At 54.4% G+C, this 27050-nt stretch overlaps 5 protein-coding genes across 9 annotated transcripts; 2 read left to right on the forward strand and 3 right to left on the reverse strand.

The window, feature by feature from the left end:
• The first annotated feature begins 145 nt into the window (after nt 1-145).
• TM7SF2 (transmembrane 7 superfamily member 2) lies at nt 146-4522 on the forward strand. Its single transcript, XM_002807364.7, has 10 exons — nt 146-333; nt 742-938; nt 1038-1092; nt 1442-1636; nt 1714-1817; nt 2991-3110; nt 3199-3367; nt 3608-3688; nt 3772-3894; nt 4186-4522. Exons 1-10 carry the CDS (start codon nt 282-284, stop codon nt 4344-4346), a joined length of 1257 nt encoding a protein of 418 aa, XP_002807410.7. The 5' UTR covers nt 146-281; the 3' UTR covers nt 4347-4522.
• Nucleotides 4523-4704: 182 nt separating this feature from the next.
• On the reverse strand, nt 4705-6089 carry ZNHIT2 (zinc finger HIT-type containing 2). Its single transcript, XM_002755602.6, has one exon. It carries the CDS (start codon nt 5953-5955, stop codon nt 4744-4746), a length of 1212 nt encoding a protein of 403 aa, XP_002755648.3. The 5' UTR covers nt 5956-6089; the 3' UTR covers nt 4705-4743.
• A 2766-nt stretch (nt 6090-8855) lies between these two features.
• Nucleotides 8856-10357, reverse strand: FAU (FAU ubiquitin like and ribosomal protein S30 fusion). Of its 4 annotated transcripts, none has more exons than XM_017978271.4 (6): nt 10307-10357; nt 10157-10172; nt 9957-10039; nt 9718-9862; nt 9206-9261; nt 8856-9037 (listed from the first exon to the last, which is right to left on the reverse strand). In XM_017978271.4, the coding sequence occupies exons 3-6, from the start codon at nt 10029-10031 to the stop codon at nt 8912-8914; spliced, it is 402 nt and encodes a 133-aa protein (XP_017833760.1). In that variant the 5' UTR covers nt 10032-10039; nt 10157-10172; nt 10307-10357; the 3' UTR covers nt 8856-8911. The 4 variants fall into 4 exon arrangements, with proteins under 4 accessions (XP_017833760.1, XP_078197528.1, XP_009006704.1 ...); XM_078341402.1 differs by having other exon boundaries at nt 9957-10053; XM_009008456.4 differs by lacking the exon at nt 10157-10172.
• A 171-nt stretch (nt 10358-10528) lies between these two features.
• MRPL49 (mitochondrial ribosomal protein L49) lies at nt 10529-16325 on the forward strand. The gene is made up of 4 exons (XM_035263258.3): nt 10529-10646; nt 12813-12963; nt 14067-14191; nt 14304-16325. The coding sequence occupies exons 1-4, from the start codon at nt 10569-10571 to the stop codon at nt 14448-14450; spliced, it is 501 nt and encodes a 166-aa protein (XP_035119149.1). The 5' UTR covers nt 10529-10568; the 3' UTR covers nt 14451-16325.
• SYVN1 (synoviolin 1) lies at nt 16238-23485 on the reverse strand. Of its 2 annotated transcripts, none has more exons than XM_035263256.3 (16): nt 23406-23485; nt 22433-22581; nt 22145-22237; nt 21907-22059; nt 21715-21763; nt 21198-21301; nt 20449-20575; nt 20253-20352; nt 20111-20176; nt 19903-20019; nt 19643-19806; nt 19257-19385; nt 19006-19176; nt 18692-18878; nt 17527-17678; nt 16238-17449 (listed from the first exon to the last, which is right to left on the reverse strand). In XM_035263256.3, exons 2-16 carry the CDS (start codon nt 22562-22564, stop codon nt 17343-17345), a joined length of 1851 nt encoding a protein of 616 aa, XP_035119147.1. In that variant the 5' UTR covers nt 22565-22581; nt 23406-23485; the 3' UTR covers nt 16238-17342. The 2 variants fall into 2 exon arrangements, with proteins under 2 accessions (XP_035119147.1, XP_035119144.1); XM_035263253.3 differs by having other exon boundaries at nt 19006-19179.
• Nucleotides 23486-27050: the final 3565 nt, after the last annotated feature.

A 27050-nucleotide genomic window follows, 5' to 3' on the forward strand; every position in this document is an offset into this window, starting at 1 on the left:
TTCCGGGGGCGGGGTTTTGGAGCTGAGGCTTCTGAGGCGCCCGCGTCGGTTCCGCCCCCGAGTGCCGATTGGCTGGTGTTCTGGGCCCAGGATGGGCAGGGGGCGGGTCCACCTAAATACTCGGACAGGCGTGGTCCCTGTCTGCACTCAGTGTTCTGGCAGGTGCAGCCGCCGCGGGGCCGGATCCTCGGCGCTGCAGAGCCCGTCTCCTGGGAAATGGGGCGGGCTGTGTTTCCTTGACCGACTATTGTGAGCGCCCCCTCTCCAGCAGAGCGGAGACCATGGACCCCCCTCAGGGCCCCCGGGCTCCACTGGAATTCGGTGGCCCCATGGGTAATGGGGCAGAGAGAGGGAACCTGGGGCAAAGGCTGAACGAAGGAGAGCTGGAGGGGGTGAACTAAGAGCGGGGGTGGGATCTGAGGATGGAAGGCCTGTGAGTGTCGTGGGCAGAGGGAGCCGGGGGCAGAGGGAGCAGAAGTGTCTGGAGAGCGAGAGCTGAGGAGGGGCCGGTTCTGGGGGCTGCAGAGCACGGATTTATGGGGTCTACTGGGAGCAGAAGGAGGATCTTCGAGGGGGGCAGGGGACCGGGAGGCAGCGGGGAGCCTGGGGGTTGAGGGCTGAGAACGGGATGCGGAGGCGGGCGCTGGGCATGCCTGGGAGACCCCGCAGAGACGTTAGGGCGCCTGGGGGAGCCAGCCGGGGGCTGGGGGCGGACGCTAGACGCGATGGCCCTTCCCGCAGGCGCCGCGGCTCTGATGCTGCTGCTGCCTGCCACTGTGTTCCATCTGCTCCTGGCGGCCCGCTCGGGCCCCGCGCGCCTCCTGGGCCCACCAGCGTCACTGCCAGGGCTGGAGGCGCTGTGGAGCCCACGGGCGCTGCTGCTATGGCTCGCCTGGCTCGGCCTGCAGGCGGCGCTCTATCTACTGCCGGCGCGCAAGGTGCGGGCCCCGCTCGCGGACGCGCGGGGGAGGGAAGCGGAGGGGCTGGGCGAGGGAGAAGACGCCCCGGGCCTTATCAGAGTTCCCTTGGACCCGCAGGTGGCTAAGGGGCTGGAACTGAAGGACAAGAGTCGCCTGCGCTATCCCATTAACGGTGCCTGGGGAACGGGCCCTCGCGCTGGAATTGTGCGGCCGGGGGTGGAGCTCCAGGCCTGGCGGGGAGGTCCACGGAGATTGGCCCCCACCCCAGGCCCGTTTGTGTGCCTCTGTTACCGCCAGGACAGACCCGGGGGCTCTCCCTAATCCCCTCGTCCCCATACCCCACCCCATTTACAGCTACTCTGCACTCAGCAATGGCTGGGGTGATCCTCTTAAGGCCAGGGTGGCAGCCTGATGCTTGGGGCAGGGTCTGTGGCCCCCCTGAGTTTTGGGCTCTGTGTGTGTTTGCGGGGTGGGAATGTGGAGGTGCGCAGCCCCCGGGCTCACTGTGCGCTGTGGTTCAGGCTTCCAGGCCCTGGTGCTGACCGCTCTGTTGGTGGGGCTGGGGATGTCGGCGGGGCTGCCTCTGGGGGCGCTCCCGGAAATGCTCCTGCCCTTGGCGTTTGTCGCCACCCTCACCGCTTTCATCTTCAGCCTCTTTCTCTACCTGAAGGCGCAGGTAGCCCCAGTCTCGGCCCTGGCACCTGGGGGTAACTCAGGTGAGAGGGGTGCTAGGGGGTGGAGATGGAGGCAGATGGGGCGTCTGCCTGTACCTGCACTCTCCAATATTCTCTAGGCAATCCGATTTACGACTTTTTTCTGGGACGGGAGCTCAACCCTCGTATCTGTTCCTTCGACTTCAAATATTTCTGTGAACTGCGGCCTGGCCTCATCGGCTGGGTATGCTGGACTTGACTGAGCTGGCCTCAGGCCGGGGGAGGGTTAGGGTGGGTGAGCAGTGCTTGGGCAAGGCAGGGCCAAAACTGTGCAGATAAGAATCATTAATCATACATAGGTCACAAACATTTGTTAAATCCACCTGTGCCCTAGGCCCTGCTCTAGGTACTGGGAGACAAAAATAGAGGCAAGAAAAACATCTTTGTCAAAGAGAGCCTACATTTTAGTGGAAAGACAGACAAAAAATAAGTAAAATATATATAGCATGTGACGGATGACATTATGAGAGCATGCGCAATTCTCAGCAGCAGTCAAGCACAGAATCTACTTCTGGGGAGTGATGGCGTGCTGCTTGATGGTCAAGGCAGTGCAGAACCTGAAATTGATCACTGGGTTTAGCAACCTGCCTGTCACTGGTGGCCTTGATAACATTCCAACTGTGTTCTCTGGTTATAATCACCCATGCCGGACTGTGGCCAAGATTACCCAAAGGGACTCTTGGGCAAGGCCTCTCCTGTCACCCTGGAAATTCTCTTACCTGAAACAAGAGTGCCAAGTGCCCACCTTGGATCTGGGCCCTGGCCTGACCACAGGCACATCTGAGGCCCTTTCTTCATCTCTGAAATGGGATAAAATTAAAGCTTTCTCCTAAGATTACTGGAAGATTAGAAGAGGTAAACTTCATAACAGAACAGAGCTCAGTGTAAAATGCAGGCGCCCAGCTAAGGCTTGCTCCAGCTAGCCAGCACTGAGCATGTACCACGTGCCAGGCACATGCTGGAGTGCTTCGAACACAATGATACCATTGAGTAATGACAGGCCCATGATTATCCCCATTTTTCACACAGGGGTGGGGAAAGTAGGCTGTGGAGAGGGTAAGCAACCTGCCCAAGTGATGATGCTGAGATTCCAAACCAGGTCTGTTTTCGCTCTGGAGCCTGAGCCCCCAACTGCTCCCTGGGTTGCTCCTTGAAAGAGCTCAGGACAGACAAGGCAAGAAGAAGCAGGCTTTGAGCACCTCCCGGTCCACAGTCTCTTTGTCCTGGGTCCAGAGCCTGGATCCACTCAACAAAGGGCTGGAGTGTAACTGACAGCTGAGAAGGGCAGAGGCTGGCCACTGCTTTACCCAGGGCTGCCACCTCTGTGGAGATGATTACCCTGTTCCCTCTCCCCCAGGTCCTCATCAACCTGGCCCTGTTGGTGAAGGAGGCAGAGCTTCGAGGCAGTCCCTCACTGGCCATGTGGCTGGTCAATGGCTTCCAGTTACTCTATGTGGGTGATGCCCTCTGGCACGAGGTGAGGCTGGACTCACCCTCACAAGGGAGGGTGTCTAAGGGCCGCATGGGGACTAAGCCAGTGTGTTTGGGTCCTATCTACCCTGCAGGAGGCTGTCCTTACCACCATGGACATCACACATGACGGGTTTGGCTTCATGCTGGCATTTGGGGACATAGCTTGGGTACCCTTCACCTACAGCCTGCAGGCCCAGTTTCTGCTGCACCACCCACAGCCCCTAGGGTTGCCCATGGCCGCTATCATCTGCCTCATCAATGGTCAGTCACGAAGGTCATCAATGGGCAGGCTGGGCCCATCTGTCCCCTCTCCCATTCATTCATGCGCTGTTTACGCAGCACCACCACAGAGGTGCTAACCCCCAGGGTCCTCTCTAAAGCCAGGGCGGGGTCCTGGGTGTCCAGGCAGAGTCTGGGCTACAGACAGGTTGGGAAGATGGTCAGGGAAGGCAGGAGGCTGCAACCCTTGACCCTGACCACCGGCTCACACTCTCTCACCAGCTATTGGTTACTACATCTTCCGTGGGGCGAATTCCCAGAAAAACACTTTCCGAAAGAATCCTTCTGACCCCAGAGTGGCTGGTGAGCTGGGTCTCTAGGGTGCCATGGGTGAGGTGGGGCAGCTGGACTTCCTGGAAACTCCCTACCCTGCTGTCTTTCCCCAGGGCTTGAGACCATCTCTACAGCCACAGGGCGGCAGCTGCTAGTGTCTGGGTGGTGGGGTATGGTCCGCCATCCCAACTACCTTGGAGACCTCATCATGGCTCTGGCTTGGTCCTTACCCTGCGGTGAGTGGCCCACAAGGATATGGGCAGGGACATGTGAGGGAAGAGGCGGCTCAGTGACCACAGGATGCCTAGTTTGAGTATGCATTGGTGAGAGAGAGCTGCGGATGGACCCAGTGTGTGGCTGGGGCACACATCTGTGCCAACCTAGTACCATCTGCCTTGCTGCAGACCCCAGAGCTTTTGCTGCTGAGCCCTGATGCCCACATAAGCCATCAGGGGTGGAAACATTTGCGAACCGAGGTGTGGGGGTAGGGGGCTGGCAGGGTGGTCACAGAGCCTCTCTCCCTGCAGGGGTGTCACACCTGCTGCCCTACTTCTACCTCCTTTACTTCACCGCGCTGCTGGTGCACCGTGAGGCCCGGGATGAGCGGCAGTGCCTGCAGAAGTACGGCCTGGCCTGGCAGGAATACTGCCGGCGTGTGCCTTACCGCATCATGCCCTACATCTACTGAAGCGGCTCCACCACCCCAGGTCGGGGCATGTGCCCACTCATCCAGCACACCCAGGACCAGGAGACAGGGCACACTCAGGACTCAGGGGCTTGCACCCCACCCAGCCCTGAGGATGAACAGCCTCAGAGAAGAGGCAGTTTAGAGCGAGGAAAAAATGAAACAAGTGACCAAAATCAGAGATGGTCTTCCTCCTTTGGATAAACACTGGGAACCCTTGGTGCACTTCTCTGCCATTCTGGGGCTAGGGTATTTAGGACTGGCTGGGTCAGCACTGATCAGGGAGAAACTGAGCAATGAATGGCTGGTGGGCCCAGTGGGTCAACAGCTGTCCCTCGGAAACAGGCACTGTCAACAGGGCTGACCAGTCACAGCTTTATTATTGACAAGGGTCCTCAGTTCAGCCAGGAAGCTCCTCGATGAGAGTCCTTGGGGCAGGTGGCACGGAGCCGCCCCAAAGTCGCTCCAGCTCCCCAGTGAGGGCAGCCACCTCCTGCGCTGCCACAGCATGGGCTCGATGAACCCTGGCGCAGCCTAGAGCCAGCGGTGTGAGGGCAGCCTCATTTTCGTTGGTCCAGGCCAGGAGGAACTGGCACTTCTTCCGGGCCCGGTAAAGGTGATCTCGCTCTTCTCTAGCCACAGCCTGTTTCCGGGCACGGCCCAGGGTCTGTGCCAGGTGTCCCAGTGCTGCCAGCGTGTAGCCTTTCTGGTTGGCCAGGCCCTCGCCCAGCAGGATGCGAGCAACTTCGTGCATAGCCCCTCGAGTGCCCAGAGGCCCAGGCGGGTGCTCGCCAGCTTCCAGCACGTGGGCTGCGGCCTGCAGGGCTTCTTCCGCAGAAGTGAAGACTTGCTGGGCACCCAGTGCTCCGGAAACGCCGAGCAGTGTGGCACAGAAGTCAGAGAGCAGTGCGTCGTCACCACCGTGATACAGGGCAAGAGTGTGCGCGTAGGCGAACAGCACGTTGGGCAGCTGGAATCGCACAAGCGGCGAGACTGGGCCGCGGCTCAAGCTGACGAGCGCGGGGATGCGGGTGGGCACGGCGGGCATAAAGGTCCCTGGAGCATGTCCAAGAACCCGCCCGGCGGCCACAGGCTCCGCGGCGGAGGCAACTTTCACGGATTCCTGCGGGGTCCTCGCAGGGGCGGGCTCCAACCCCGCGGCATCACTGCCCGGGGCATCATCCAGCTCCTCTAGGAGCGACGTTACGGATTCGCGGTTCCACCACCAGGGCCGCCATGGAGGCAGCAGCCGCCCGGCCTCACCGCGGCTCAGCAGCCGCTCGAAGGCTGCTTTTTCGGCCGGTGCCAGCCGCTCCCAGAGTCCCGAGAGGCCGCCGAGCGCCGCGCCGGGGCTGAGGCCTGCTTCCCCAGGCTCGTCCTCGGTTTCGCGTTGCTGACGCAGCCGGCGTAGGGCGCTCGCTAGGCGGCTGGGCGAGGCGCTGCGGCCGCGGAGCTCTCCCAGCACCTGGTCACGGTAGAAGTTTTCTGCGCAGGTGCCATGCGCCCGATAGCAGCGCAGCGAGCAGTACGGCGCATTACAGCGAGGGCAGGTGTAACGCGCGGGTTGGCCCTCCCCCGCCGGGCAGAAGTCACAGGGCCCGGCCGGCTCCATGGAAACTGGCGCCACGACCTACCTGCGAATGCAAGTCGGCGTTAGTTCGAAACTTCCGAGACTTCTCTGATTACTTCCGGTCCACCGCGGGGCCGACGGCGCGCGTTGGTCTCGCAAAGCTCCCAAGGATTCTCGGCAATTTCCGCCCACGCCCGGAAGCCGAACCCCACCCCTTTCCCAAGCAGGGCGGGGGCGGGCCCAGAAAACGGGAGTCAGGTACGAGCCCCGCCCTGTACGATGACGCAAGGAGCGGAAAAATGGGTCTGACCAGCGGTCCGCCCGTGCCACGTCGCCCCCTAGTGGTTACACCAAAACGTAGTCCGATAGTCTAAACAGAAAACCCTCTTTTTAGCACTATAATGCGCTGTGGCAGAAATCCGTATTTGCGAAGCATCTACCGTGGGCCACTAATTGTGTCAAGCCTACGGGAGGTGATGCAACCCTGCGCTGGAGAAGCAGCCATTCCACTAGGGGACACAGATAAAAGGGCAGTTGGAGCCGGGCGCTCATGCCTGTAATCCCAGCACTTTGGGAGGCCAAGGCAGGCATATCACCAGAGGTCAGGAGTTTGAGACCAGCCCGACTAACATGAAGAAACCCCGTCTTTACTAAAAGTACAAATATTAGCTGGGCGTGGGGACGGGTGCCTGTAGTCTCAGCTACTCAGGAGGCTGAGGTTGCAGTGAGCCAAGATCGTGGCACCGCACTCCAGCCTGGGAGCCTGGGCCAGTGAGAGAAACTCCTCAAAAAAAAAAAAAAAAAGGCATTTGGGTCCGCCTAGCCTACATAGCCTCGGTGTGTTTCCCCTGTTCCGCAGAAAACAGTATTTAAGAAATATCCGGCCGGGCTTGGTGGCTCACGCCTGTAATCCCAGCACTTTGGGAGGCCGAGGAGGGTGGATCACGAGGTCAAGAGATCGAGACCATCCTGGTCAACATGATGAAACCCCGTCTCTACTAAAAATACAAAAAATTAGCTGAGCACGGTGGTGTGGGCCTGTAATCCCAGTTACTCAGGAGGCTGAGGCAGGAGAATTGCCTGAACCCAGAAGGCGGAGGTTGCGGTGAGCCGAGATGGCGCCATTGCACTCCAGCCTGGGTAAGGAGAGCGAAACTCCGTCTCAAAAAAAAAAAAAAAAAAAAATCTGAGCTCCTATTTTCCTCCAAACCCACCTTTTCATTAAATACTACTATTCATCCATCTTTATTAAGTGCAGGCCCCATTGTAGGTGCCAAGAACACAACACAGATAAAAGGGAGTGGGGCGCGGGGGGGGAGGGGGGTCCCTGTCCTAATAGAGCTGTCTTGTGGCGGAATGGGGTTGTGACAAACCAAACTGTGAACGTATTCTTTGCATTCCCACTACTACTGGTGGTCTAAGCTTCCTGCCCTTCACCTGGATGACAATACATTGTTTTTCCTTTCTTGCCACCCTCCAGAAAAACCTGCCAGAGAAATCAGATCACATCCATCTCTTACTCAGAACCCTTCTGTGACCCTCCATTGCACTTGAACTCAAATCCAAACTCCTCTCCACGGCTAACAAGGTGTTGCAGGATCTGCTACCCATCCCTAGACATCACCTCTTCCCCAGTTTTCATACAGTCCTTTTGGCTTGAAATATTCCCCTACCTGATCACTTGATTGGTTCATCTCCGGTCTCACACGTGTCATTTAAACAGGCTCTCTAGGCTGGGCACAATGGCTGATGCCCATAATCTCAACACTTTGGGAAGCCAAGGTGAGGGGGTTCAAGACCCAGTTCAAGACCAGCCTAGGCAACATAGCAAAATGCCGTCTCTCCAAAATGTACAAATTAGCCAGGTGTGGTGGTGCACACCTGTAGTCCTCAGCTACTTGGGAGGCTGAGGTGGGAGGATCACCTGAGCCCAGGAGTTGGAGGCTGCAGTAAGCCGTGATTGTGCCACTGCACTCCAGCCTGGATGACAGTGAGACCTTGTCTCAAACAAAAACAAAAAAAGAGGCCCTGCCTGGGATGCTGTTCTGTCTGTCCATATCCTCCCCCGTTCTAAACTGCTAGTAGGCACAAGTCATCTCTTTAACACCACAGAGACAAAAACAGCCAATATTCACAAATTCACTATAAGCCAGATGTTGATCTACATCCTTTAATCCTCGCAGCAGCTACGGAGATGATGGCAGAGATTAAATCAGCAGTTAGTTCAAAGGCCAGCCACCCAGTAAATGGAGCAGGAAAAAAGAAGGTCCAAACTCAGGCAGTCAAAAGTCCACAGCCCAAGGGCTTTACCCTGTGGGATGCTATTTTCTAAGATCTGGCAGGTCCAGAAACTTTGGCTAAATGAGTGAGTAGGGTACGGAAGTGCTGGGAGACTCAGGTGCCAGAAGGGAAGCTTGAATCAGCCCCAGAGGTACTCCACTTTTGGGAACACGGTATCCGATCACAGATGTGACTAGGTTAGCATGGCCGGCCAGCCTGATTTCCCATCACAGATGTGATTAGGTTAGCATGGCCAGCCAGATTCCTGCCCTGGACTCTAAGGCCACAGCTGGTCCCAAGTTCAGGGAATGGCCAGATTCATCTTCTATACAAACCTCATCCCCCACCCCTCTCTTCCATTGCTGCCTCCATAACAAACCTCACAATTATTCCTGCTACCTTCTCTGTTTAGAAGATGAAAAAGAGTAACTTGGGAGGACTGATCAAGTTACTTAGGATGGGGAATAACCCCAATTCTGCATGTGAAGCGCCAGGATCTGTGGCTATTGCTTCTTTACAGGAAACTTTTCTGTGAAGGAATGCTAGTTTACCATTTCGTCCCCCCATTATCAATGGCTTCTGCCTTACTGTTCTAGGGGAAACACCACCAATCCAAGAAGCCACACCTCTCCCTGATGCTTTGCAAATAAAGATGAAACAACTTGACGACTGAACTATGTGGCTTTTTTTATTAGAGAAAGTCAGAATTACAATGGACTTAAGAGTTGGCATTTGGGCCCTTCTTCTTGCCAAAGGTGGGCACAACGTTGACAAAGCGCCGGTTGTACTGCATCCGCCTCTTAGCCCGGCCTGTCTTCTTCTTCTTCTTCTCCTGTTTGGCCACCTGGAAAAGGGAGGGCCCTGGTTCCTGTATACCTTGCCTAGCATCCCTTCCTCAGGCTCATCTCCAGGGAGGAGAAGGCAAACCAGGTAAGAGCCCAGGGTCTTGGATTAGCTCTGACAGGAAAAGACAAAGTTCAAACAACACCACTGCTAACACTCTCTCACTCACCTTAGGAGTCTGACCTCTCACCTTCCCAGCACGGGCCAGGGAACCATGGACTTTACCTGTAGTGGGAAAGGAAGGCAGGTTAAGAGCAAGAAGGTGCCACCCAGCAAAACCCCTCTTTCCTCAATTCAAGCTTTAAAAAGAAGCTGGGCCCAATAGGTAATGAGAACAAAGTTGCAGATATTTGATCTTGAAATCTGAAGTTTCATTTAAGGATTTTCCAGCTCCTAACTTTATAGAGCACTTTGGGGGCTCTGGGCTGACCTAATTTTAGTGAGGAAGCTTATAGCCAGACAAGGATCCTATATGTGATTGAAATGCAACTTCACTCTGACTCAGTCTCTCATGGATGTCTGTGTTCAATTTGAGGCACGTAAACAAGAAGAATCACTGTGAACTGAGGATACAGGGGAGAACTCTGTATTACCATAGGTTTGACGACACTCAGCTACCGGGACCATGCCCCACACCCATAGACGCGTACAGGTAGTACAAAAAATATTCCTCTCACTCACCTCCGAGCATTCGGCCTGCTACTTCCAGCGTGGTCAGGGCCTCCACCCCGCACTGGCCCAGGGTGGCCTCATCCTCCAGGGGCGTGCCTGCCAGGAGTACGACTTGATCTTCCGGGGCAATGCCCTCCAGTGAGGCTACATGAGCCTACAGGGAAAGATAAAGCTCCTAAGAGTCCTCTCGGTCCCCGAAGGTGAAGAGCACAAGAAAATGGAATCCAGGGCGCACCAAACAGCCCTACCTTAATCTGGGCGACCGTCTCCTGGCCGGTCACCTCAAGGGTGTGTAGGTCCTGGGCGCGGACGAAGAGCTGCATGTTGGCGACTGAGTAAAGACGGCTTGTAAGAGAAGCGAGGAAACGCTCTGGGATAAAGCAGGTTTGGGAATGGAAAGCGGCCCAGAAACGATCGCGACGGGATGGAGGGGGTCGCGGAGACTCACGTGGGGAAGGCCAGGCCTGCCAAGAAGTTCGGATAGGAACTAGAGCAGAACCACAGAGCAGGTCCCGTTCTTCAGTTTACCCCGCTCCCTCTGACCCGGCAGCCAACTTGCTACTAAGCCCTTCGGATCCAGCCAAGGCCCGAGTCTTACCTGAACCGCGGTGTCAGCTGCCGCTACCGTGAAGATGGAGTCGAGAAAGAGGAAGGAGCGAGGGCGCGCACGTACAGATCACCGGTTGCGCGTCGTGTCACTACTGAGCGACCGCGAGGGGCCCTGGTATTTGTACCGCCCAAGGCGGCACTAGCTCCGCCCCTTTACACTGGCGCAGGCGTTTTTCCGTCCCAGGCAGCGCGCGCAGGAGGGGGCGGGACCAGACGGTTGCGCGCGCCGACGGCTAGCGTAGCGGGTCAAGATGGCAGCTACCAAGTTTTGGGCTTTGCTGCAGGGATGGAGAACCGGTGTCCAGCGGAGCTGCGGGCTACGGCTGTTGGTGAGAGCGCTGAGCCTGGAGCTGAGGGCATCGCGTGTCTGAGGCTCACTGTTAATCATTGTAACTCTGAAAACTAAGGCATTCCTACTTGGGGCCTTAGTTTTGCAGTTTTACGATCTGGAGAACTTGTCTCGAGTGTAGATATAGGAACGAGAGGGAAAGTGGCAGAGACTGGAGTGCTCTTTGGGACAGTGTGTGGGTTAGATTCTGGCTGCAGGACATCCCAGGTTAGTCAGGACTGAGAGGAGTTGCACATCGACTCCAGTAGCTACCCAGTTTTTCGAAAGCGAAATCAGAGCAGGCGCTGGCACCAGATCATTGGCGACGCTTTTGGGAGCGCAGAGCTGCTGATATTCAGCTACTTCATCCTACTTCCCTGCTCTTGTAACCCCGAGCTTGTCAGAACTTAGGGGTATCTGTCCAAGAAGGATCTTTATGCTGGAGGATGGGAAGGCAGACTCCGGGCTGTGACGTTAAGTAGAGTTTACAATTATTTGTTAGTGTTGGCCTTTCCTGGCTGTAAAAAAGGTGTAATAAAATACCTAATCAGGCACGTTATTAGAATCAAGTGAAGGCCAGTGCCCGTAAAGCACTTAACACAGTGCCTGGCAATGTCTATATGAGGCCAAAACTTTTCAGATAAGGGGCGGGGTCCTAGCATATGAGTGTGTGTGGGGAATTATGATTGCCTTAAGAATTAAGGCAATCATTAAATTAAACACCACTATATCCAATCACAGATGTGATTATGTTAGCAAGGCCAGCCAGGCAATCATGGAGGTACAAACAAGGCCACCCTGCCAATGTAATAATAATATTTATTTCTAAAACCGAGGCAGAAAGTTAAGCCTTAAGTTTCTGTACGCTTTTCAGAAGCGTACACATACTCTTGAATCCCACAGAAATCCTAAGAGAGGCAGACCGTTCAGAGTACCTGAGCTTCCTTTCCATTCCATCTGTACCCTTCACCATGGAAAACTAAAGACCGGTGCTATCTTATGTCAACCTAAATAACAGACTCTAAAAGAAAATGATATTTATTTGGGAATGGGTGTAGACTATATGCTTATCAGGGAGGTAAAAGAAGACAAAGGTTTTTTTAAAGGAAACATGGGCCGGGCATGGTGGCTCTCACACCTGTAATCCCAGGACTTTGGGAGGCCGAGGTGCGCAGATCACCTGAGGTCAGAAGCTCGAGACCAGTCTGGCCAACATGGCAAAACCCCATTTCTAATAAAAATACACAAATTAGCTGGGTGTGGTGGCAAGCACTTGTAATCCCAGCTACTCCAGGGGCTGAGGCAGGACAGTCGCTTGAATCTGGGAGCAGGGTTGCAGTGAGCCGAGATCACACCACTGTACTTACTCCAACCTAGGTGACAGAGTGAGACTCCATCTCAAATAAATAATAATAATAAAAATAAATCGAAGGAAAGCAAAAATGAGTGTTATAATTGTTTTGGGGAAAAAATGTTTTGAGCTAGTCATCTTTGGCTGCAAGGATGAATAACAAGGGTAGTGCCAGTTCAAGATTGGACAGGAAGTTGTTGGGTAGATGTCCTTGCAGGAATTTTTTTTTTTTTTTGAGACAGAGTCTCACTGTCTTGCCCAGGCTGGAGTGCAGTGGTTCAGTCTCAGCTCACTGCGACCTCCACCCCCTGGGTTCAAGCGATTCTTCTGCCTCAGCCTCCCTAGTAGCTGGGATTACAGGCATGCACTACCACGCCTGGCTAATTTCCGTATTTTTTAGTAGAGATGGGATTTGGCTATGTTGGCCGTGCTGGTCTCGACGTCCTGACCTCAGGTGATTTGTCTGCCTCTGACTCCCAAAGTGCTGGGCTTACAGGTGTGAGCCACCGTGCCCGGCAGAAATGTTTTTGTGTAAGGCTGTGGTGGCCTTTGTGCAAGGCTGTAGTTTTTGCAGTCTTTTGTGATAGTTCTTTTTAAGTATTTGTGCACAAGAACTCTCTTCGTGGCCCTCCCTAGCTGTTTGTTGGGTTTTTAACCCAAGTGACTCTATTTTGATTCTGATAACTTTCACACAGATCACACCTTTTATTTCTGCCATTCTCTCTATTTGTAATATTTCCATTCTCTACTTACTGAAGTTACGCCATCCTATGTTGGGAAGGCTAATGGAGAAACGGGTTTTTTGTTTTGTTTTAGAGCCAGACCCAGGGTCCTCCGGATTACCCCAGCTTTGTGGAGTCTGTGGATGAATACCAGTTTGTGGAACGCCTTTTACCAGCTACGAGGATCCCAGTTCCCCCAAAGCATGAACATTACCCTACACCTAGTGGTTGGCAGCCTCCCAGAGGTGAGCTGGGTGGTTAGGGATGGTTTGAAGGCTTCACAGAGCAACCTCCTCTACAGAGGTTGGCCTCCCCCATGAGGTTCCAGATCTCCAGTGGGTTCAGAACTTGTTTTGATATCCCTTCTGGGTTAAATCTCTTTCATGCCCAAGGAAGAGCCCAGAAGTGGAGCCCCGTTTCACTGGTACTCATCCATCCACACTACTGGGACTGAATCTTCCCCATATGGGGGAAAGTCTTCTCTCAACAGAGAGAAAACCCAAGAGCTTGGACCTTCTTTCCCCCTAGCAGACTGTATACTGTAATTAAGAACACGGTTTGGAGTCAGGCAGTTCTGGGTTTGAATTTGGCTTTATTTACCGTTAGCTTGACCCAACCTGTTTTAGCAAAATGGAGATGATCTGCTCAGTTCGCAGAGCCCTTAGTGCAGAGCCCAGCACATGGTAGGTAAATCCTATGCTGTAGTGCTTGTAAATCCCAATCTCTTTGTTCCAGAGATTGAGTTCGCCCTCCCTGACCCAGTGGAGAAGGGCAAGGATTGGCCCAGAGGGGGACCCGAAGATCTGGGGAGGCATGGCCTGACTTCATTTTTCTTGAGCACCTACTTAGTGCCAGGCCTTGTGGTAACAGGGTGAACAATTTGGTCCTGACTCCAAGCTGAAGCAAAGAGGAGACCCCCCCTGAGCTGAAGTCTGGTGGTGGCTTGGTTCAGCTGGGTGTACTGTCTTGCAGACTGAGGGGAAGGGCCTTGGCTGGGGTGGGATGGTGCCTAGGAAGAGTTGATTTAACCATGCCTTTCCCGGCCGGGCACAGTGGCTCATGCTGGGTAATCCCCACACTTTGGGAGGCCGAGGTGGACAGATCACGAGGTTAGGAATTCGAGACCAGCCTGTGTAACACGGTGAAACCCTGCCTCTGCTAAAATACAAAAAATGTGCTGGGTGTGGTGGCGGATGTCTGTAATTCCAGCTACTCAGGAGGTTGGGGTGAGAGAATTACTTGAACCTGGGAGGCAGAGGTTGCAGTGAGCCGCGATTATGCTACTGCACTCCAGCCTGGTTGACAGAGCAAGACTCGTCTCCAAAAAAAAAGTCTTTCCCTGTTGCAGACCCCCCACCCAACCTGCCCTACTTTGTACGACGCTCTCGGATGCACAACATCCCCGTCTACAAGGACATCACGCATGGCAACCGGGAGATGACTGTGATCCGGAAGGTGGAAGGGGACATCTGGGTAAGTGGGTGGGTGGGGCTGGGGCTGGGCCTGACCCTTTCAGGGCTGAAAGGACAGGAGTCCTTTCAAAGGGAGGGACTCTTGGCCTACCTGATTTGCTATCTTCCCCCAGGCCCTGCAGAAAGATGTGGAAGATTTTCTGAGCCCACTGCTGGGGAAGACACCCATCACCCAGGTCAATGAGGTGACAGGTACCCTGCGGATCAAGGGCTACTTTGACCAAGAGGTTAAAGCCTGGCTTTTGGAGAAAGGGTTCTGAGGCCCAGCGGAACAGCCTTCATGACAGCAGCCCCTGCAGACTGAGAGCCTAGGGGGCCGAGGGAGGTGGATGTTGGAGCCCCTGGCACTGCAGATACAGAAACTAGGGCTAAAGGACTTTGGGGTGAGGGCTTGCTTGCATAAAGGAGAAAACTGGACCCTATGTACATGCTGGGGTAAGAGTGCCTAACACCGGAGACCAAATAGGATTAAATTAGGCTCGTGGGGGGCATCAGCAGCTGTCTATCCTACCTTGGCCTGTTTTTTTTTTGAGACAGTCTCACTCTGTCATCCAGGGTGGAGTGCAATGGTGTGATCTTGGCTTACTGCAACTTCCACCTCCTGGTTCAAGCAGTTCTCTTGCCTCAGCCTCCTGAGTAGCTGGGATTACAGACGCCCACCACCACACTGCTAGTTTTTCTTTTTTTTTTTTTGAGATGGAGTCACTCTGTCCTCCAGGCTGGAGTGCAGTGGTGCAATCTTGGCTCACTGCGACCTCCGCCTCACAGGCTGGAGTGCAATGGTGCAATCTTGGCTCACTGCGACCTCTGCCTTGCAGGCTGGAGTGCAATGGTGCAATCTTGGCTCACTGCAACCTCCACCTCGCAGGTTCAAGTGATTCTCCTGCCTCAGCCTCTCAAGCATTGGGGATTTATACTACCACACCCTGCTAATTTTTTGTTTTTAGTAGAGACATGGGGTTTAACCACATTGACCAAGCTGGTCTCAAACTCCTGACCTCAGGCAATCTGCCTGCCTCAGCCTCCCAAAGTGCTGGGATTACAGGCAGGAGCCACCGCACCTGGCCTAGTTTTTGTACTTTTAATAGAGATGGGGGTTCACCATGTTGGCCAGGCTGGTCTTGATCTCTTCACTTCAAGTGAGCTGCCCACCTTGGCCACCCAAAGTTCGGGGATTATGGGCGTGAGCCACTGCGCCTGGCCCACCTTGGCCTGTTTTTTCCTTTCCTTGGGACTCCTTGGGCTCAGCAATTCAAATTCTAGTTGTTTTCTTGTGGAAGCAGTAGCCCAACCCAGTTTAGGGGAAGGTAGAACAGGGCAGAGCCACTGGGTACTTTCCTTTCTCCAGAGATCACTGTTGCAAACATCCCCAGGCCCTTGTTGCAGGCCAGATCTTGCTTGGTGCAGGCTGTGGGGAACACAGATGACTCGGGCATGAGTCTTGGAGATCTTCTGTTCCAAGTGCAGTGCTGACACTGGGGCACAGTGCCCACATTAGCCCTGGGCTCTTTCTGAGAGAGAGAGGTGGTCCATTCTTTCTTGGTCACTATTCCATTGCAGACTAGACTTGCTGGCCTGACCACAAGGAGTACCTGGGAACTCCTTGCAGCCAGCCTAGGGCCATCCTCCCCAGCCTGCTGACCTGGAATCAAGGCTGGAGAGGGGTTTGCAGGGAGGAAGATGCTGACCCTTCACTCTACCATTGCATCCCAACCCCAGCCAACTAGTCTTCGTACATGCCCTATACTTGGAGTCACAGGGGCCAAAGGCCTGAGACCTCACCCTACCCCTAAACTGGCTAAGACAGCTTTCAGTTCCTGGCTCCCCAACTTGGTCTCTGCCCTGAGGCAGAGCACTGAACTCTGGGCCACTTCTCCATGTGTAAAATGAGCACATCTTCCTAATCTGTTAATGGTCTATGGTGTCCCCAAGGATAGTTCTGGCTTCTATGGAAACCCTGGAGCCTGAAGATTCCAGGCCATTCTCAAGTGTACAGCCAGAGCAGGGAGCCCAGCACTGATTTCTTTCTGTGACACAGCCTCACCAATTGTTAATGCAAGTTTTTATTTGGCTGTATATACAATTTAAGCTATTAAAATTTGTACAATATTTACAAATTAAATAATCATCTGAAACTGTCTCCAGCAACTCTTGTAACACAAAACCAAGGGGAAAAGACAGGGGCAGGCAAGACCTAGCTCCTGTGGTCCCTCCTTGGCACTGAGCCTTTTCTGAACTGGAAAGACCAGGAGTCTGGCACTCCTGCTCCTCTTTCCTGGGCGGGTTTAAGCATTCAACTTCAAAAGACAAATTTTAAGCCAAAAGACACTAGTGAGGAAGTAATTCCAATTCTAAACTCAAGAAGTTCTGCTAGTTGAGAAGTGGCCTTCCTTAGGCGCTGGGGTTGCAGTGGTCAGGAGCAGGCACACTGGCCCTTGCCTGGAGTGTGGCTGGGCAGTGGCTGCTGGGTGAGACAGGTCAGTCTCACCTGAGAAGCTGCAGGGGAAAGAGGCCTGGGGGGAGGGGAGGGGCAGGGTCCCTCAGTGCTGCCCGCCTGCCCCCCCACTCCCAGGCATTCCTTTCCCTGAGTTGTGTGGTTGCCAGTAAGATGCAGAAATGCCACAGGGCATAGGGGGCACAGCCACCACCACAAAGGACTTCTGGGGAGATCAGGATATGAAAAGGAAATGGGTACCAGTCTTGGGGGCAGGCCAGGGAACAAGTTCCTAGCTTATCTCTAGCCCCTCTGGAGTCCCCACTTGGGAACAGGAGCTAATACTGTTCGGCACTGCAGTGTGACTCCACACACACAAGTAGGACTCAGAGGGGCTGCCCCTCCTCCCAGAAAGGGGTGGGGAAGAAGAGGACTTCTCAGAGGCTGAATCACCTGCCTTCATGGCCCCAGCAGAACACAGAGCTGAAGAGTTGGAGAGGAAGGCTGGAACTGACCCAAGATCCCCATGACTGGCTGGGACTACGAGGGCTGGAGTCCACTGGGAACTCCAGCCTCCTTCCACTGGCCTAGGGGATGCTGCCGCCTTTTTCTCAGAGCTGGGGTACTACTCCCTGGTGCAGACAGAGAGGGAGCTGGCACTTGGTGGCAGGACGTGTTCCAGCGATGGCTGCTCAAAAGAGCAGGGACTGGGGCAGTGTCAGTGGGCAACAGGAGACTCCAGCTTCTGCAGGCGGCGCCGGCGGAGCTCGGCTGCATCAGGCTCTCCATCCTCGGGCATCTCCTCTGTGCCCACTGACTCAGGAGCTGGGGACAATAGATTAGAAGTGGAACCTACAGAAGTTCCCTCCTCCCCGCCGCCCCCAGAGGCCAATCACACCTACCTGGAGGCCTTTCCGTTTCAAGGGCTGGTGGGGAGGCTCCTGGGGTTGGGGTCGTGGCCTCTGAGTCAGGGATGCTGGTGGAGGCGGCAGCAGCAGCAACTGTAGTGGCAGTCTCCTCAGTGCGGTTGACTGAAGTGGCAGGCCGGGGGGGCCTGGGAAAAGAAGGGATGAGAGGCGGGCCAAGCCTTGGCATCCTAGGTTGGGCAGATTCTCCTGCCCTTGGTGAGCCTTGCAGAACAGAGTATAGAATGATGTGCCCCTGTGGCCCCAGTGCCTGGTAAACACAAGTGAACATGCTGAATGAACTCAGATAGGGTGACTTGACTCAAGGACCAAATGATTCTATCCCTGAGACTAAGATGCTTGCAGGTAAGGACTGGTGAGCTCTTCACTCTTACCCTGCAGTCTCCACCCTGGGGAGTCAGGCACTTTATAGGGGACCCACCAAATACGTCACAGTGCCCAAGCCTTGGACTCAAGTTCCCCTCCAAGCCTGTGCTGTCACTGCTGCATGCCAGGCATTATGTACATGTCACTTTAAGAGACAGGGTCTTAGCTCTGTTACCAAAGCTGGAATTTAGTGGCACAATCATAGCTCAGCCTGCAGCATGAAACTCCTGAGCGCAAGCAATCCTGGCTCAGCCTCCTGAAGTGCTGAGATTATAGGAGTAAACTACCACATCAGCAGTACACGTCACTTATGAACAGGAATTAAGACCTCTATTCAAATAATATGAGAGGTCAAAAGCAAGTGAGTGATGGGACCAGCGCTTGAACTTGGGATGGCTCCGAGTGACTTCCTATTATTTGCTCCCTCAGTTGGAGGGCAGCAGTTGCCAATCCAAGTGTTACCATATCTCAGGAGAATATCGTGATCAATTAAAGCACTGCAAATTCTGAATAATTTGACTTTAGAAAAATAAAAAGTAGTAAACTCCAAGGTCAGCTCTCAAAGAAACATCACTCCCACTTAGATCCAGACATGCTTTTTGGAGTGGGAAGACAGACAGGCACCAGGAGTTACCAAGAACTTCAGGAGACCCTGGGAGGGCCTGTAGATGGGCAGCCTGAACCAGCAGGTGTCAAAGGCCAAGAACCACTGCTGGGGACCTCTTAGCAGCTCCATTCCCACTAAACCCACTCTGCTTCCCCTGTGCAGACACACCCCAAGGAGGCCAGCACAGTGAGGTACTGGTTGATCTGCAGCATGGCGGCGTCCAGCAGTGTGTGGATGTTACGCAGGCTCTGCAGCCGGGCCTCTAGGTGCTGCCGCTCATGGCCCTCCAGAGCTCGCAGCTCCTCTGGGGTCAGCCCAGCAAAGCCCGCAGGGGGCACAGGCATTGGGGGGAAGGCTGGAGAGAGAGAGAGAGAGAGAGAGAGAGAGAGAGAGAGAGAGAGAGAGAGGCTCAGTCTGGGCTGCTTCTGGGGCCAGATACCAACCTCACCCCCAAGAAGAACCCAGAGAGTGGCCCAACTTACCGAAGGGTGGAGGCAGGGGCATGCCCATCCAGGGAGGAGGGAAGGGGAAGCCAGGGGCAGGGCCAGCCTCTGGGGCAGAGCTAGAGCCCGAGCTGGATGGTGTAGCAGAAGCGGCAGCAGCACTGGTGCCAGCAGCCGTGGTTGTGGCTGCTCCACTGGGCCGAGAAAGGGCTGCTGAAGAGCAGGAACAAGTTGTCAGTGAGTGTTCCATCCCTGCCAACCCCTGGCTGTCACAGTACCCAAAGGCTCACCTGCACTGGTGGATGGAGGGGCCACAGCCTCTCCTGAGCTGGGAGGAGGTGGGACAGGTGGAAAGGGGCCCATGGGGGGCCACAGTGGGAACATGCCTGGAGGAAAAGGAGGCAGGAGGCCCTGGGGGACTGCAAAGAAAAGACAGAGGTGAGAAGAGGACCAAATGGACAGGCAGGGGGCCTGGCTACTGGGAGCTCTGTCCAAGGTCCTGAGCTCAGCACTGGTCACACTGACTATAAGCATCTATTTCTCATCTTTTCACCCCTCCCTGGTCCAGACTGAGACACTGGAGGACAGGGACTCTCTAATTTCCCAGCATCTTCCATACCCATCCCAGGGCAAGTACCCAGTGGTGTGCTGGATGGCCAGACAAGAGGACACTCACAGTTGGGGGGCTGAGGCAAGAGTGGTGGGGGATGGGGGGCGGGGGGTGGCCCCTGGTCCGCAGGCTCCGGGGGTGGTGGTGACTGGGCTGGCAGCGATGCCCGAAGGACATCCATACGGCAGGTGGGGCAAGTCTGCTGCCGCTGGAACCAGGAGCGCAGGCAGCTGGGGGTCAAGGCCAGGCAGAGGTCAGCAGGTCCCTAGGGGCCTGCCTTCTGGGGCCTGTGCCCTGATGTGCAGTCTCCCCAGGGCTCCTCCCACCTGGTGTGGAAAATGTGGTTGCAGGGCAGTCTCTTGGCACCAGTCACCATCTCTTCTCGGCAGATGATGCAGACATTGTCCATTGCCTGGAGTTCCTCTGGGGTGGCATCTGGATACCTGGGTTAGGATGGCAGGGAATGTGTCAGGCCCAGCGCTGGAAGCAGGAGAGGACAGAGCTTGGGGCAGCAGCCATGACAAGCCTACTTACAGAGTGTTCATGTTGCGGATGGCCCGGCGAGACATAATGGCATCTGTCACAGCTTTCTTGAACTGTCTGAAAGGACAGTCAGTGAAAGCAGGGAAAGGGAAGGGATTGCATCAGGAGGATCGGGGGACAGGCCTAGGCTTACCTCATGGCCAGGTACATGGGCCGGATGGCAAAGAGTGGGAAGGTGTGCACCTTGATCATGATGGTCATGAAGGCCATGTACAGCAGAACCTTGATGAAGCCTGTGGGGAAGGGATGCAGAGGGCAGCAGGTCACAGGGCCTGGAGGCAGAGTACAGGGTGCTGATCCACGGCAGGAGAGGCCCAGGCTACTCTCACCTGTAAACAGCTCCGTGTAGAGCATGTACACAGCCTTGTTGTCCCAGGGGTTCTCACTCTGGAGGTCCACGGAGTGCAGCACATACTTGATGAAGATGGTGAGCACCATCGTCATCAGGATGGCATACTGGAGGGAGAGGGGGGGCGAGGGGGATGTAAACACACAGCTCCCCGGGCCTCTGTGCAGCAGGTGCAGTGGTACAATCACAGGCTCTGGACACACCCGGGGTCGTCCTAGCTCCTCCACTTGCTAGCTGTGACTTTTGGCAACTCGATGAACCTCAGTTTACTCATCTATAAAATGACAAAATTAACTATTCCTTTATAACAATATTGTCTTGCTGAGTAAGAGATGCAGGTCAGCTCAGCACAGGGCCTGGTGTGAAATTCACACTCAACAAATATGAGCTGTTGTCACTGAACACATTCTCCCTCTGCCAGGGACATGCCTCCAATTGTCCATCAAGCTAATCCTCTCCTGTCCATTAACAGCTAGCTCTGGCACGAGCCTCCAGGAACCCTCCCCTGAACCCCAGTTTGGGGTTCCTCCTCGGCTCTAGCCTTTGTGCTCTTCCCCAGTCACCTAGAAGTGAGTGTGTGGAGGGCAGGAGCCATATCTGATCGCTGCCCCTTGGTGGCCGACACAGGTTAGCCACATAGCAGATGCTGAGGAAGGGTCTGTTGGGTTATTCAAGGCACATATGGGGTCACCTTGAGCTTGTCCTCTCAACCTTCCAACCCAGTCTTACCTCAAAGCCAAACACCAGCTGCACGGAAGCCCCACGGGTCAGGATGCTGTGATAGGCATGGCTGACGAAGAGGAAGTCCAGGATACCCAGGAGGAACATAAGAGCTGTGGGGACCCCCATAAATGGGGGGTAGGTGGGATCAGCCCAGGGCTCAGTAGCTATTTAATGCTCTACCCTCAAGCCCTCCATGGCCCCAGGAACCTAGTCAGGTGGGACACCACTGAACCTGGCCCTGAACCTGGGCCAGGGAACACACACCACTGAACCTGGCCCTCTGGGAACTCCCTGGGGGAGGGGGAGTCGTTGGGGCTGCCCAGGCTGCAGGTGAGGAGGCAAAGAGCTGAGGGCCCAGGCAGTTGAGAAGCCCTGGAGTGGAACAGGACAGAGACTATGCAAATTAACTTCCTAAATTATCTTTCCTGTACAGCTGTGGGCTAAGGGAGCAGCCGGTGCTCTGGAGTACAGGTCCATGGTTCACGTTTCAATCCTTCCCTCCCCTCCCCTGAATCTCACTCACAGACAATGCGGCAGTGGAAGAGCCAGGAGATGTTGGGGCTGCGTTCCATCTGAGGCAGAGCACAGAGGGGGCCTGTCAGGAAGCTTGGGGCTCACCCCAGATCCCCAACCCAGCCCTCCCTGCTCCGTAAGCCTGCCCACCGGTCACTCCCTGGCTTCCACCTGCTCCAGAGAACCCCCTGCCTCGACTCACAAAGTCCACACGGTCCTCAGCCAGCCAGTGGAAACATTTGAGGAAGAGGAGGAGAGTGAAGAGTGCAACAAAGCGGGGGCTGAAGTCATCCCGAAAAACGGTGAAGGCCAAACAAGTCTCTGTGACAGCGTACCAGGAACGTTCCAGAAGGTGCTGGGGGCCAGGCAGGGAATAACATGGATCCCAAACATTCTCTCCCAGCACCCTGCCCTCATCTGTGGGGCCGCCGCCATCTTACCTCCATCTCTGCTGCCCTCAGCTGCCCAAAGAACACCTTGCCCATCACCTTGCCCAGGAGGAAGACAAGGACAAAGGCCTGGATGTACAGGACCTAGGAGTGGGGAGAGGCTGTGGTTTGAGGTCACTTTCCATTTTCTTCTGCCTGGGACTCGTCATTCAGGATCCTCCATATCCTCATCACAGTTTATTCAAACTTAGGCAGCTGGTGGCTACTTCCCTACTTATGTGATCTCTAGCCCCGCCCCTAGCCCAAGAAGACACCTCCCTCCCTGAGCCCTGAACTCACAGCCATGCTGGGGCTGGACTTGGTCAGGTACACCACAGTGGGGTAGAACTGGTGTTTGAGGTAGTAGGCGTGAGCCACCACGGCCCCGGTCAGCGCCAGGCTGGCCGCCATCATCACTGCCGTGCGGAACATTGCCCTGGCCCGGAGACCTGCATGGGGCCAGAAAACTTATGTGATGCTCATGCTGTGCACAACAGCGCGGCGCCTGGGACAACCCCAACAGGAGGAAGCGGGGAAATCACGTTTCTCTCGAAATCATCAGACCAAGAATAGCTTACTCTCCCCCATTTTACAAGTAAGACTCGAAGGGGTTAAGTGATCACACTGACGCAAGGCCTGGAACCTGGGTCAGTCTTGTTTCAAATCTAGGGCTCTTTGCACGCTGCCTGCCAAGCCGCCTCCTCTAGGGAGGCGATGAGGAAAAGCTGCAGTGTTGGAGGAGGGGGAGCTGCACCGCTGACCCTCCAGTGGAGGAGCTGGGATGGAAGTCCACAGCAGAAATCTGCTCCAGGGGCGGGAACGCGCGGCCAGGGCTGAGAGCAACCAAGGCACAGGGGGATGCAGACCGGGTAGGCAACAGCGCCGGTGACAGCTGTGTCAGGTTGGGCAGGTCGGACGCACGCCCTGTGGGAGTGGGCGGGGAACGTCAGCCTGGAACCCTGGGGTCCCCCGACCCCCGGTGTGGTGTCAACTCAGGGCACCACAGGAACGGCCGGCCGGCAGAGAGCAGCGGCGGGACGGGAGGAGCCGGGTCGCCCTCGCGGCCTCGCATCTGTAGCACTAGGAGTTGCGAGCGTCGCAGGCAGGGTCCAGGCTTGAGCAGAGCGGCCGCACCGGCATCTGAGGTCTCCCGCCAGCTGACAGGCCGAAAGCGAGCGGCAGGGCTGAGGGGCGCGCCGACCCCAGAGACCTCAAGGGGAGGGTTCGGGTCCTGACCCCGACCACAACTCGGGCCCGACTTCGCCCCACTCACCAGGAACCCAGGGCCGCAAGCCCGCTCAATCCGCGCGACTGCAGCGGCCGCTCCGGTTAACAACACTCCCCACCCCCTGCGAACCGGAACTTCGAGGGTCAGACACCTCACTTCCGGCTGCGCGGGGCGCGGCGTGGGTCGTACCAAGTGGTTCCTGCTCTGGCTCGCACTACGCCCTACATGGGACCATGGCAGTGGTATTACCACCGTATCTGGGGCTCGTGTCTACGGGAAATGGCTGGGCAAGATATGCGAGGGTTGGTCAGAAGGTAATAGGGCAACAGGGGGGATTCGGGCCCCCCTATTATTTATTAGTCACAGATGGTACGGCCCCTGCTCTGAGTGGCCTCCGCCAAGTAGGGGACTCGGCCCCGCGAGCGGCTGGGAGGTGGAGCCGTGTGCGGGCTGTACCACCTGGAGCGGGGAGTAGGCCAGCGACAGACTGTACAGGCCTAAGCGGAATGAAATGTTTAAGAGCTTCAGTTTAGGGAGAGTCACAACAGTTTGACAAATAAGGTGCTCTCTGAGAGAACTGGATGCGGAAGACAAAAATTTGTCTTCTCCATGATCACCCCCCAAATTGTGTGGGAGTGAGTTGGGTCCCGTGGCTGCCACTGATTGGTTGTGATAAAGTTACGCGGACCAATAAAAAGAAAGTACCTTTGCTGGCCTGTAGAAAGGGGAAAGCAGGTGAGTGGTAGTTAGGGGCGGCCAGCTGTGTTGCCTAGGCCTGGGTCCAACCCTAGTTGGCTGAGAGTAGGGAAAGCGCAGTCCGTGGGCGGGTGATCCCTGGCTGGCCTCCGGGGATATTTGCCGCACCAGGACAGGGAGGGGCAGCCAGGTGTACCCGGGACAGGGAGATTAATTTCTGCTGATCATAGGATGGAAGTGTTCTGTTTGTGCAAAGGAATTGACTGCAGCGCAACAGGTCTGCCCCCATCTCAGTGTGTGGTTTTGCTGTCCGTGTATTGTTCAGTTCTGAGCCATAAGCAAGACCCCCGCTGGTCCTGGGCTGTACTGTATTTTCGTTCGTGTCTGGGTCGCAGCCACCTAAGCCCGCTGATTAACAGCATGGAGCTAATGCATCCATTTTGTTCCTTGCGTTTTCCTCCGTCATCTCATTTAATCTTCAGTCACTAAGGTTCATGAACTAGGGGGTGCTACTCCACCCCCTTTAAACTGGGGCAATTGAGATTCAGAGGCTTAACAAAACCTATCCTAGGATTGGCGCCAGGTCTGTCTGCCTCTAAATCTCTGTGCTGTTGGTCTCAGCCATCTTCCCCGCCACCTGTTGACCTGACAGTTTCAGCTTATAACCAGTCAGAGTTTGCGTCCTGTAAGGCCACATATAACTAACTTTTCTTTTTTTCTTTCTTTCTTTTTCTTTTCTTTCTTTCTTTCTTTCTTTCTTTCTTTCTTTTTTTTTTTTTTTTTTTTTTTTTGCGACAGGGTCTTGCTCTGTTGCCCAGGCTGGAGTGCAGTGGCACGATCAGGGATCATTGCAGCCTCGACCTCCCGGGCTCAAGCAATCCTCCCACCTCAGCCCCACAAGTGTTGAGATTACAGGCGTGAGCCACAACACCCGGCCTATCTGTAACTTTCTAGTGACTGCATCCAATGGTTGGCTTTCAGCCCTTGCTTGACTCAACCTCTCTCCATTTCTTGAAAGTCTCCTCCCTAATCTTTTGTGATCCACGTGCCTCTGCTCCTCTTTTCTCTCTGGCTATGCATGTGTCCCCTTCTCTTTACCTGATGTCTTTCTCTACTTTTCCTAGGTGATTTCCTCTGCTCCTGTGGATTCAACCCCCTGACCCAGATGCTGATGATTTCTATGTCTGATCTCCAGCTAGGGTCAATCCTGCTTTTAAAACAGTTCAGTGTCCCTAGACACTCTGCACCCCAGCTCCAGAAACGTATCATGCTCATTATCTGCCCCCACACCCAAACTGATAATTAAATCATTTATTCAGTTAGGCTACAAATATGTATCAGGTGTCTCCTGTTTTAGGGACTTAGGACGTCAGTGAACAAAATAAAGATCTCTGCCTCTGGAGCTTATCCTAGTAGATGTGACAGCAAACCATAGACATAAGTGAAAAATCTAACATGCTGGAATATGATCCGTGCTTAGGAAAAAAGTAGAGCAGAATAAAGGGGATCACGATGTGGTGGGGTTCTTGAAGATGGTTGCAGTATCAGCAAGGATAATTGGATAAACTTCCTTGAGAAGGTGACATTTGAGCAAAGACTTAAAGGAAGGGAGGGCATGAGCCAAGTGTATGTCTGAGTAAAGAGTTACAGCTCAATGAAGGTGGAGCAGTTCTGCTTTGTTGGAGGAGATGAGTGTGGCTAGAGTGGAGCTAGTGAAGGGTGAGTAGTAGGAGAGACGGCCAGGGCAGGATCCCGTTGGCCATCACAGGGACCTTGGCTTTTCCTCTGAGTGATGTGAGAAGTCCTTGGAGGGTGCTGAGCAGAGGTGTGACATGCTCTGACTTAGGTATAATAATGTCACTCCCGCTCCTGTGTTGGAATAATCTGTGGTGGGGTGGAAGGAAGTGTGGAAGCAGGGAAGCCAGTTAGGAGGCTCTTGTAGTGCATTAGGCAAGAGAGGACGTCCTGTTGGTTCTACCTCCTGAGTGTCTCTACGATTCATTCTTTCCTTGCCATTTTCACTGCCACTGTCCTAGTCCAGACTGTCATCATCTCATGCCTAGGAAAATGCAACAGTCCCCTTTCCTATGATTTCCTCTTCATCCCTTATCTATACAAGGGCCAGAGAGATCTCCGGACACCTGAGCTCAGGTCTTGCCTTCCCTCCCACAGTCTGCCCTTCAGGCATAATGTCCCATTTGTGGGGCCTGAGATGTACCATACCTACCATGCCCCAGGCAGGCCCATCACCTTTTGTGTATGTTTTTCCTACCTCCAGGAACATTTTTTTCTCAAATATCACAAAAAGCATTGCCTGCCCCCTCAGGCTGGGTGGAGTATGTGCCATCATGCCTGGCTAATTATAAAAATACATTTTTTTTGTAGGAACAAGGTCTTGCTATTTTGCCCATGTTGCTTTTGAACTCCTGGGCTCAAGTGATTCTCCTGCCTTGGCCTCCCAAAGTATTAGGGTTACAGGCATGAACCACCATGCCTCAACAAAAAGCAGTAGTACTTCTAAGTACTAACAATAAGCAACCAGAAATTGAAAATTCACTACTTATATAGCTTCAAAAAATCAAATGCTTAATAATAAAATGTAATCAAAGATGTGCAAGAGCTGTACACTGAAAAGTATAAAACATTGTTGAAAGTAAAGATCCAATAAATGGAGAGATATACCGTATCCCTGGATCAGAATATGCAAGACTCCTATGATGTCAGTTCCCCCAAATTATAGTTATTGCCATTCCAATCAAAATCTCAGTATGCATTTTTAAAAAATTAATGCTGATTCTAAAATGTGAAAATTCAAAAGACCTGTAATATCCAAAACAACCTTGCAATGCATAAACAAAGTTGGAGAATTTATACTACCTGATTTTAAGACTTATTATATTATAAGCCGGGTGTGGTGGCTCATACCTGTAATCTCAGCACTTTAGGAGGCCGACATGGGTGGATCACCTGAGGTCAGGAGTTTGACACCAGCCT

This window comes from Callithrix jacchus, chromosome 10 (assembly GCF_049354715.1).
Source record: "Callithrix jacchus isolate 240 chromosome 10, calJac240_pri, whole genome shotgun sequence".
In the NCBI taxonomy this organism is placed as follows: Eukaryota; Metazoa; Chordata; class Mammalia; order Primates; family Cebidae; genus Callithrix; species Callithrix jacchus.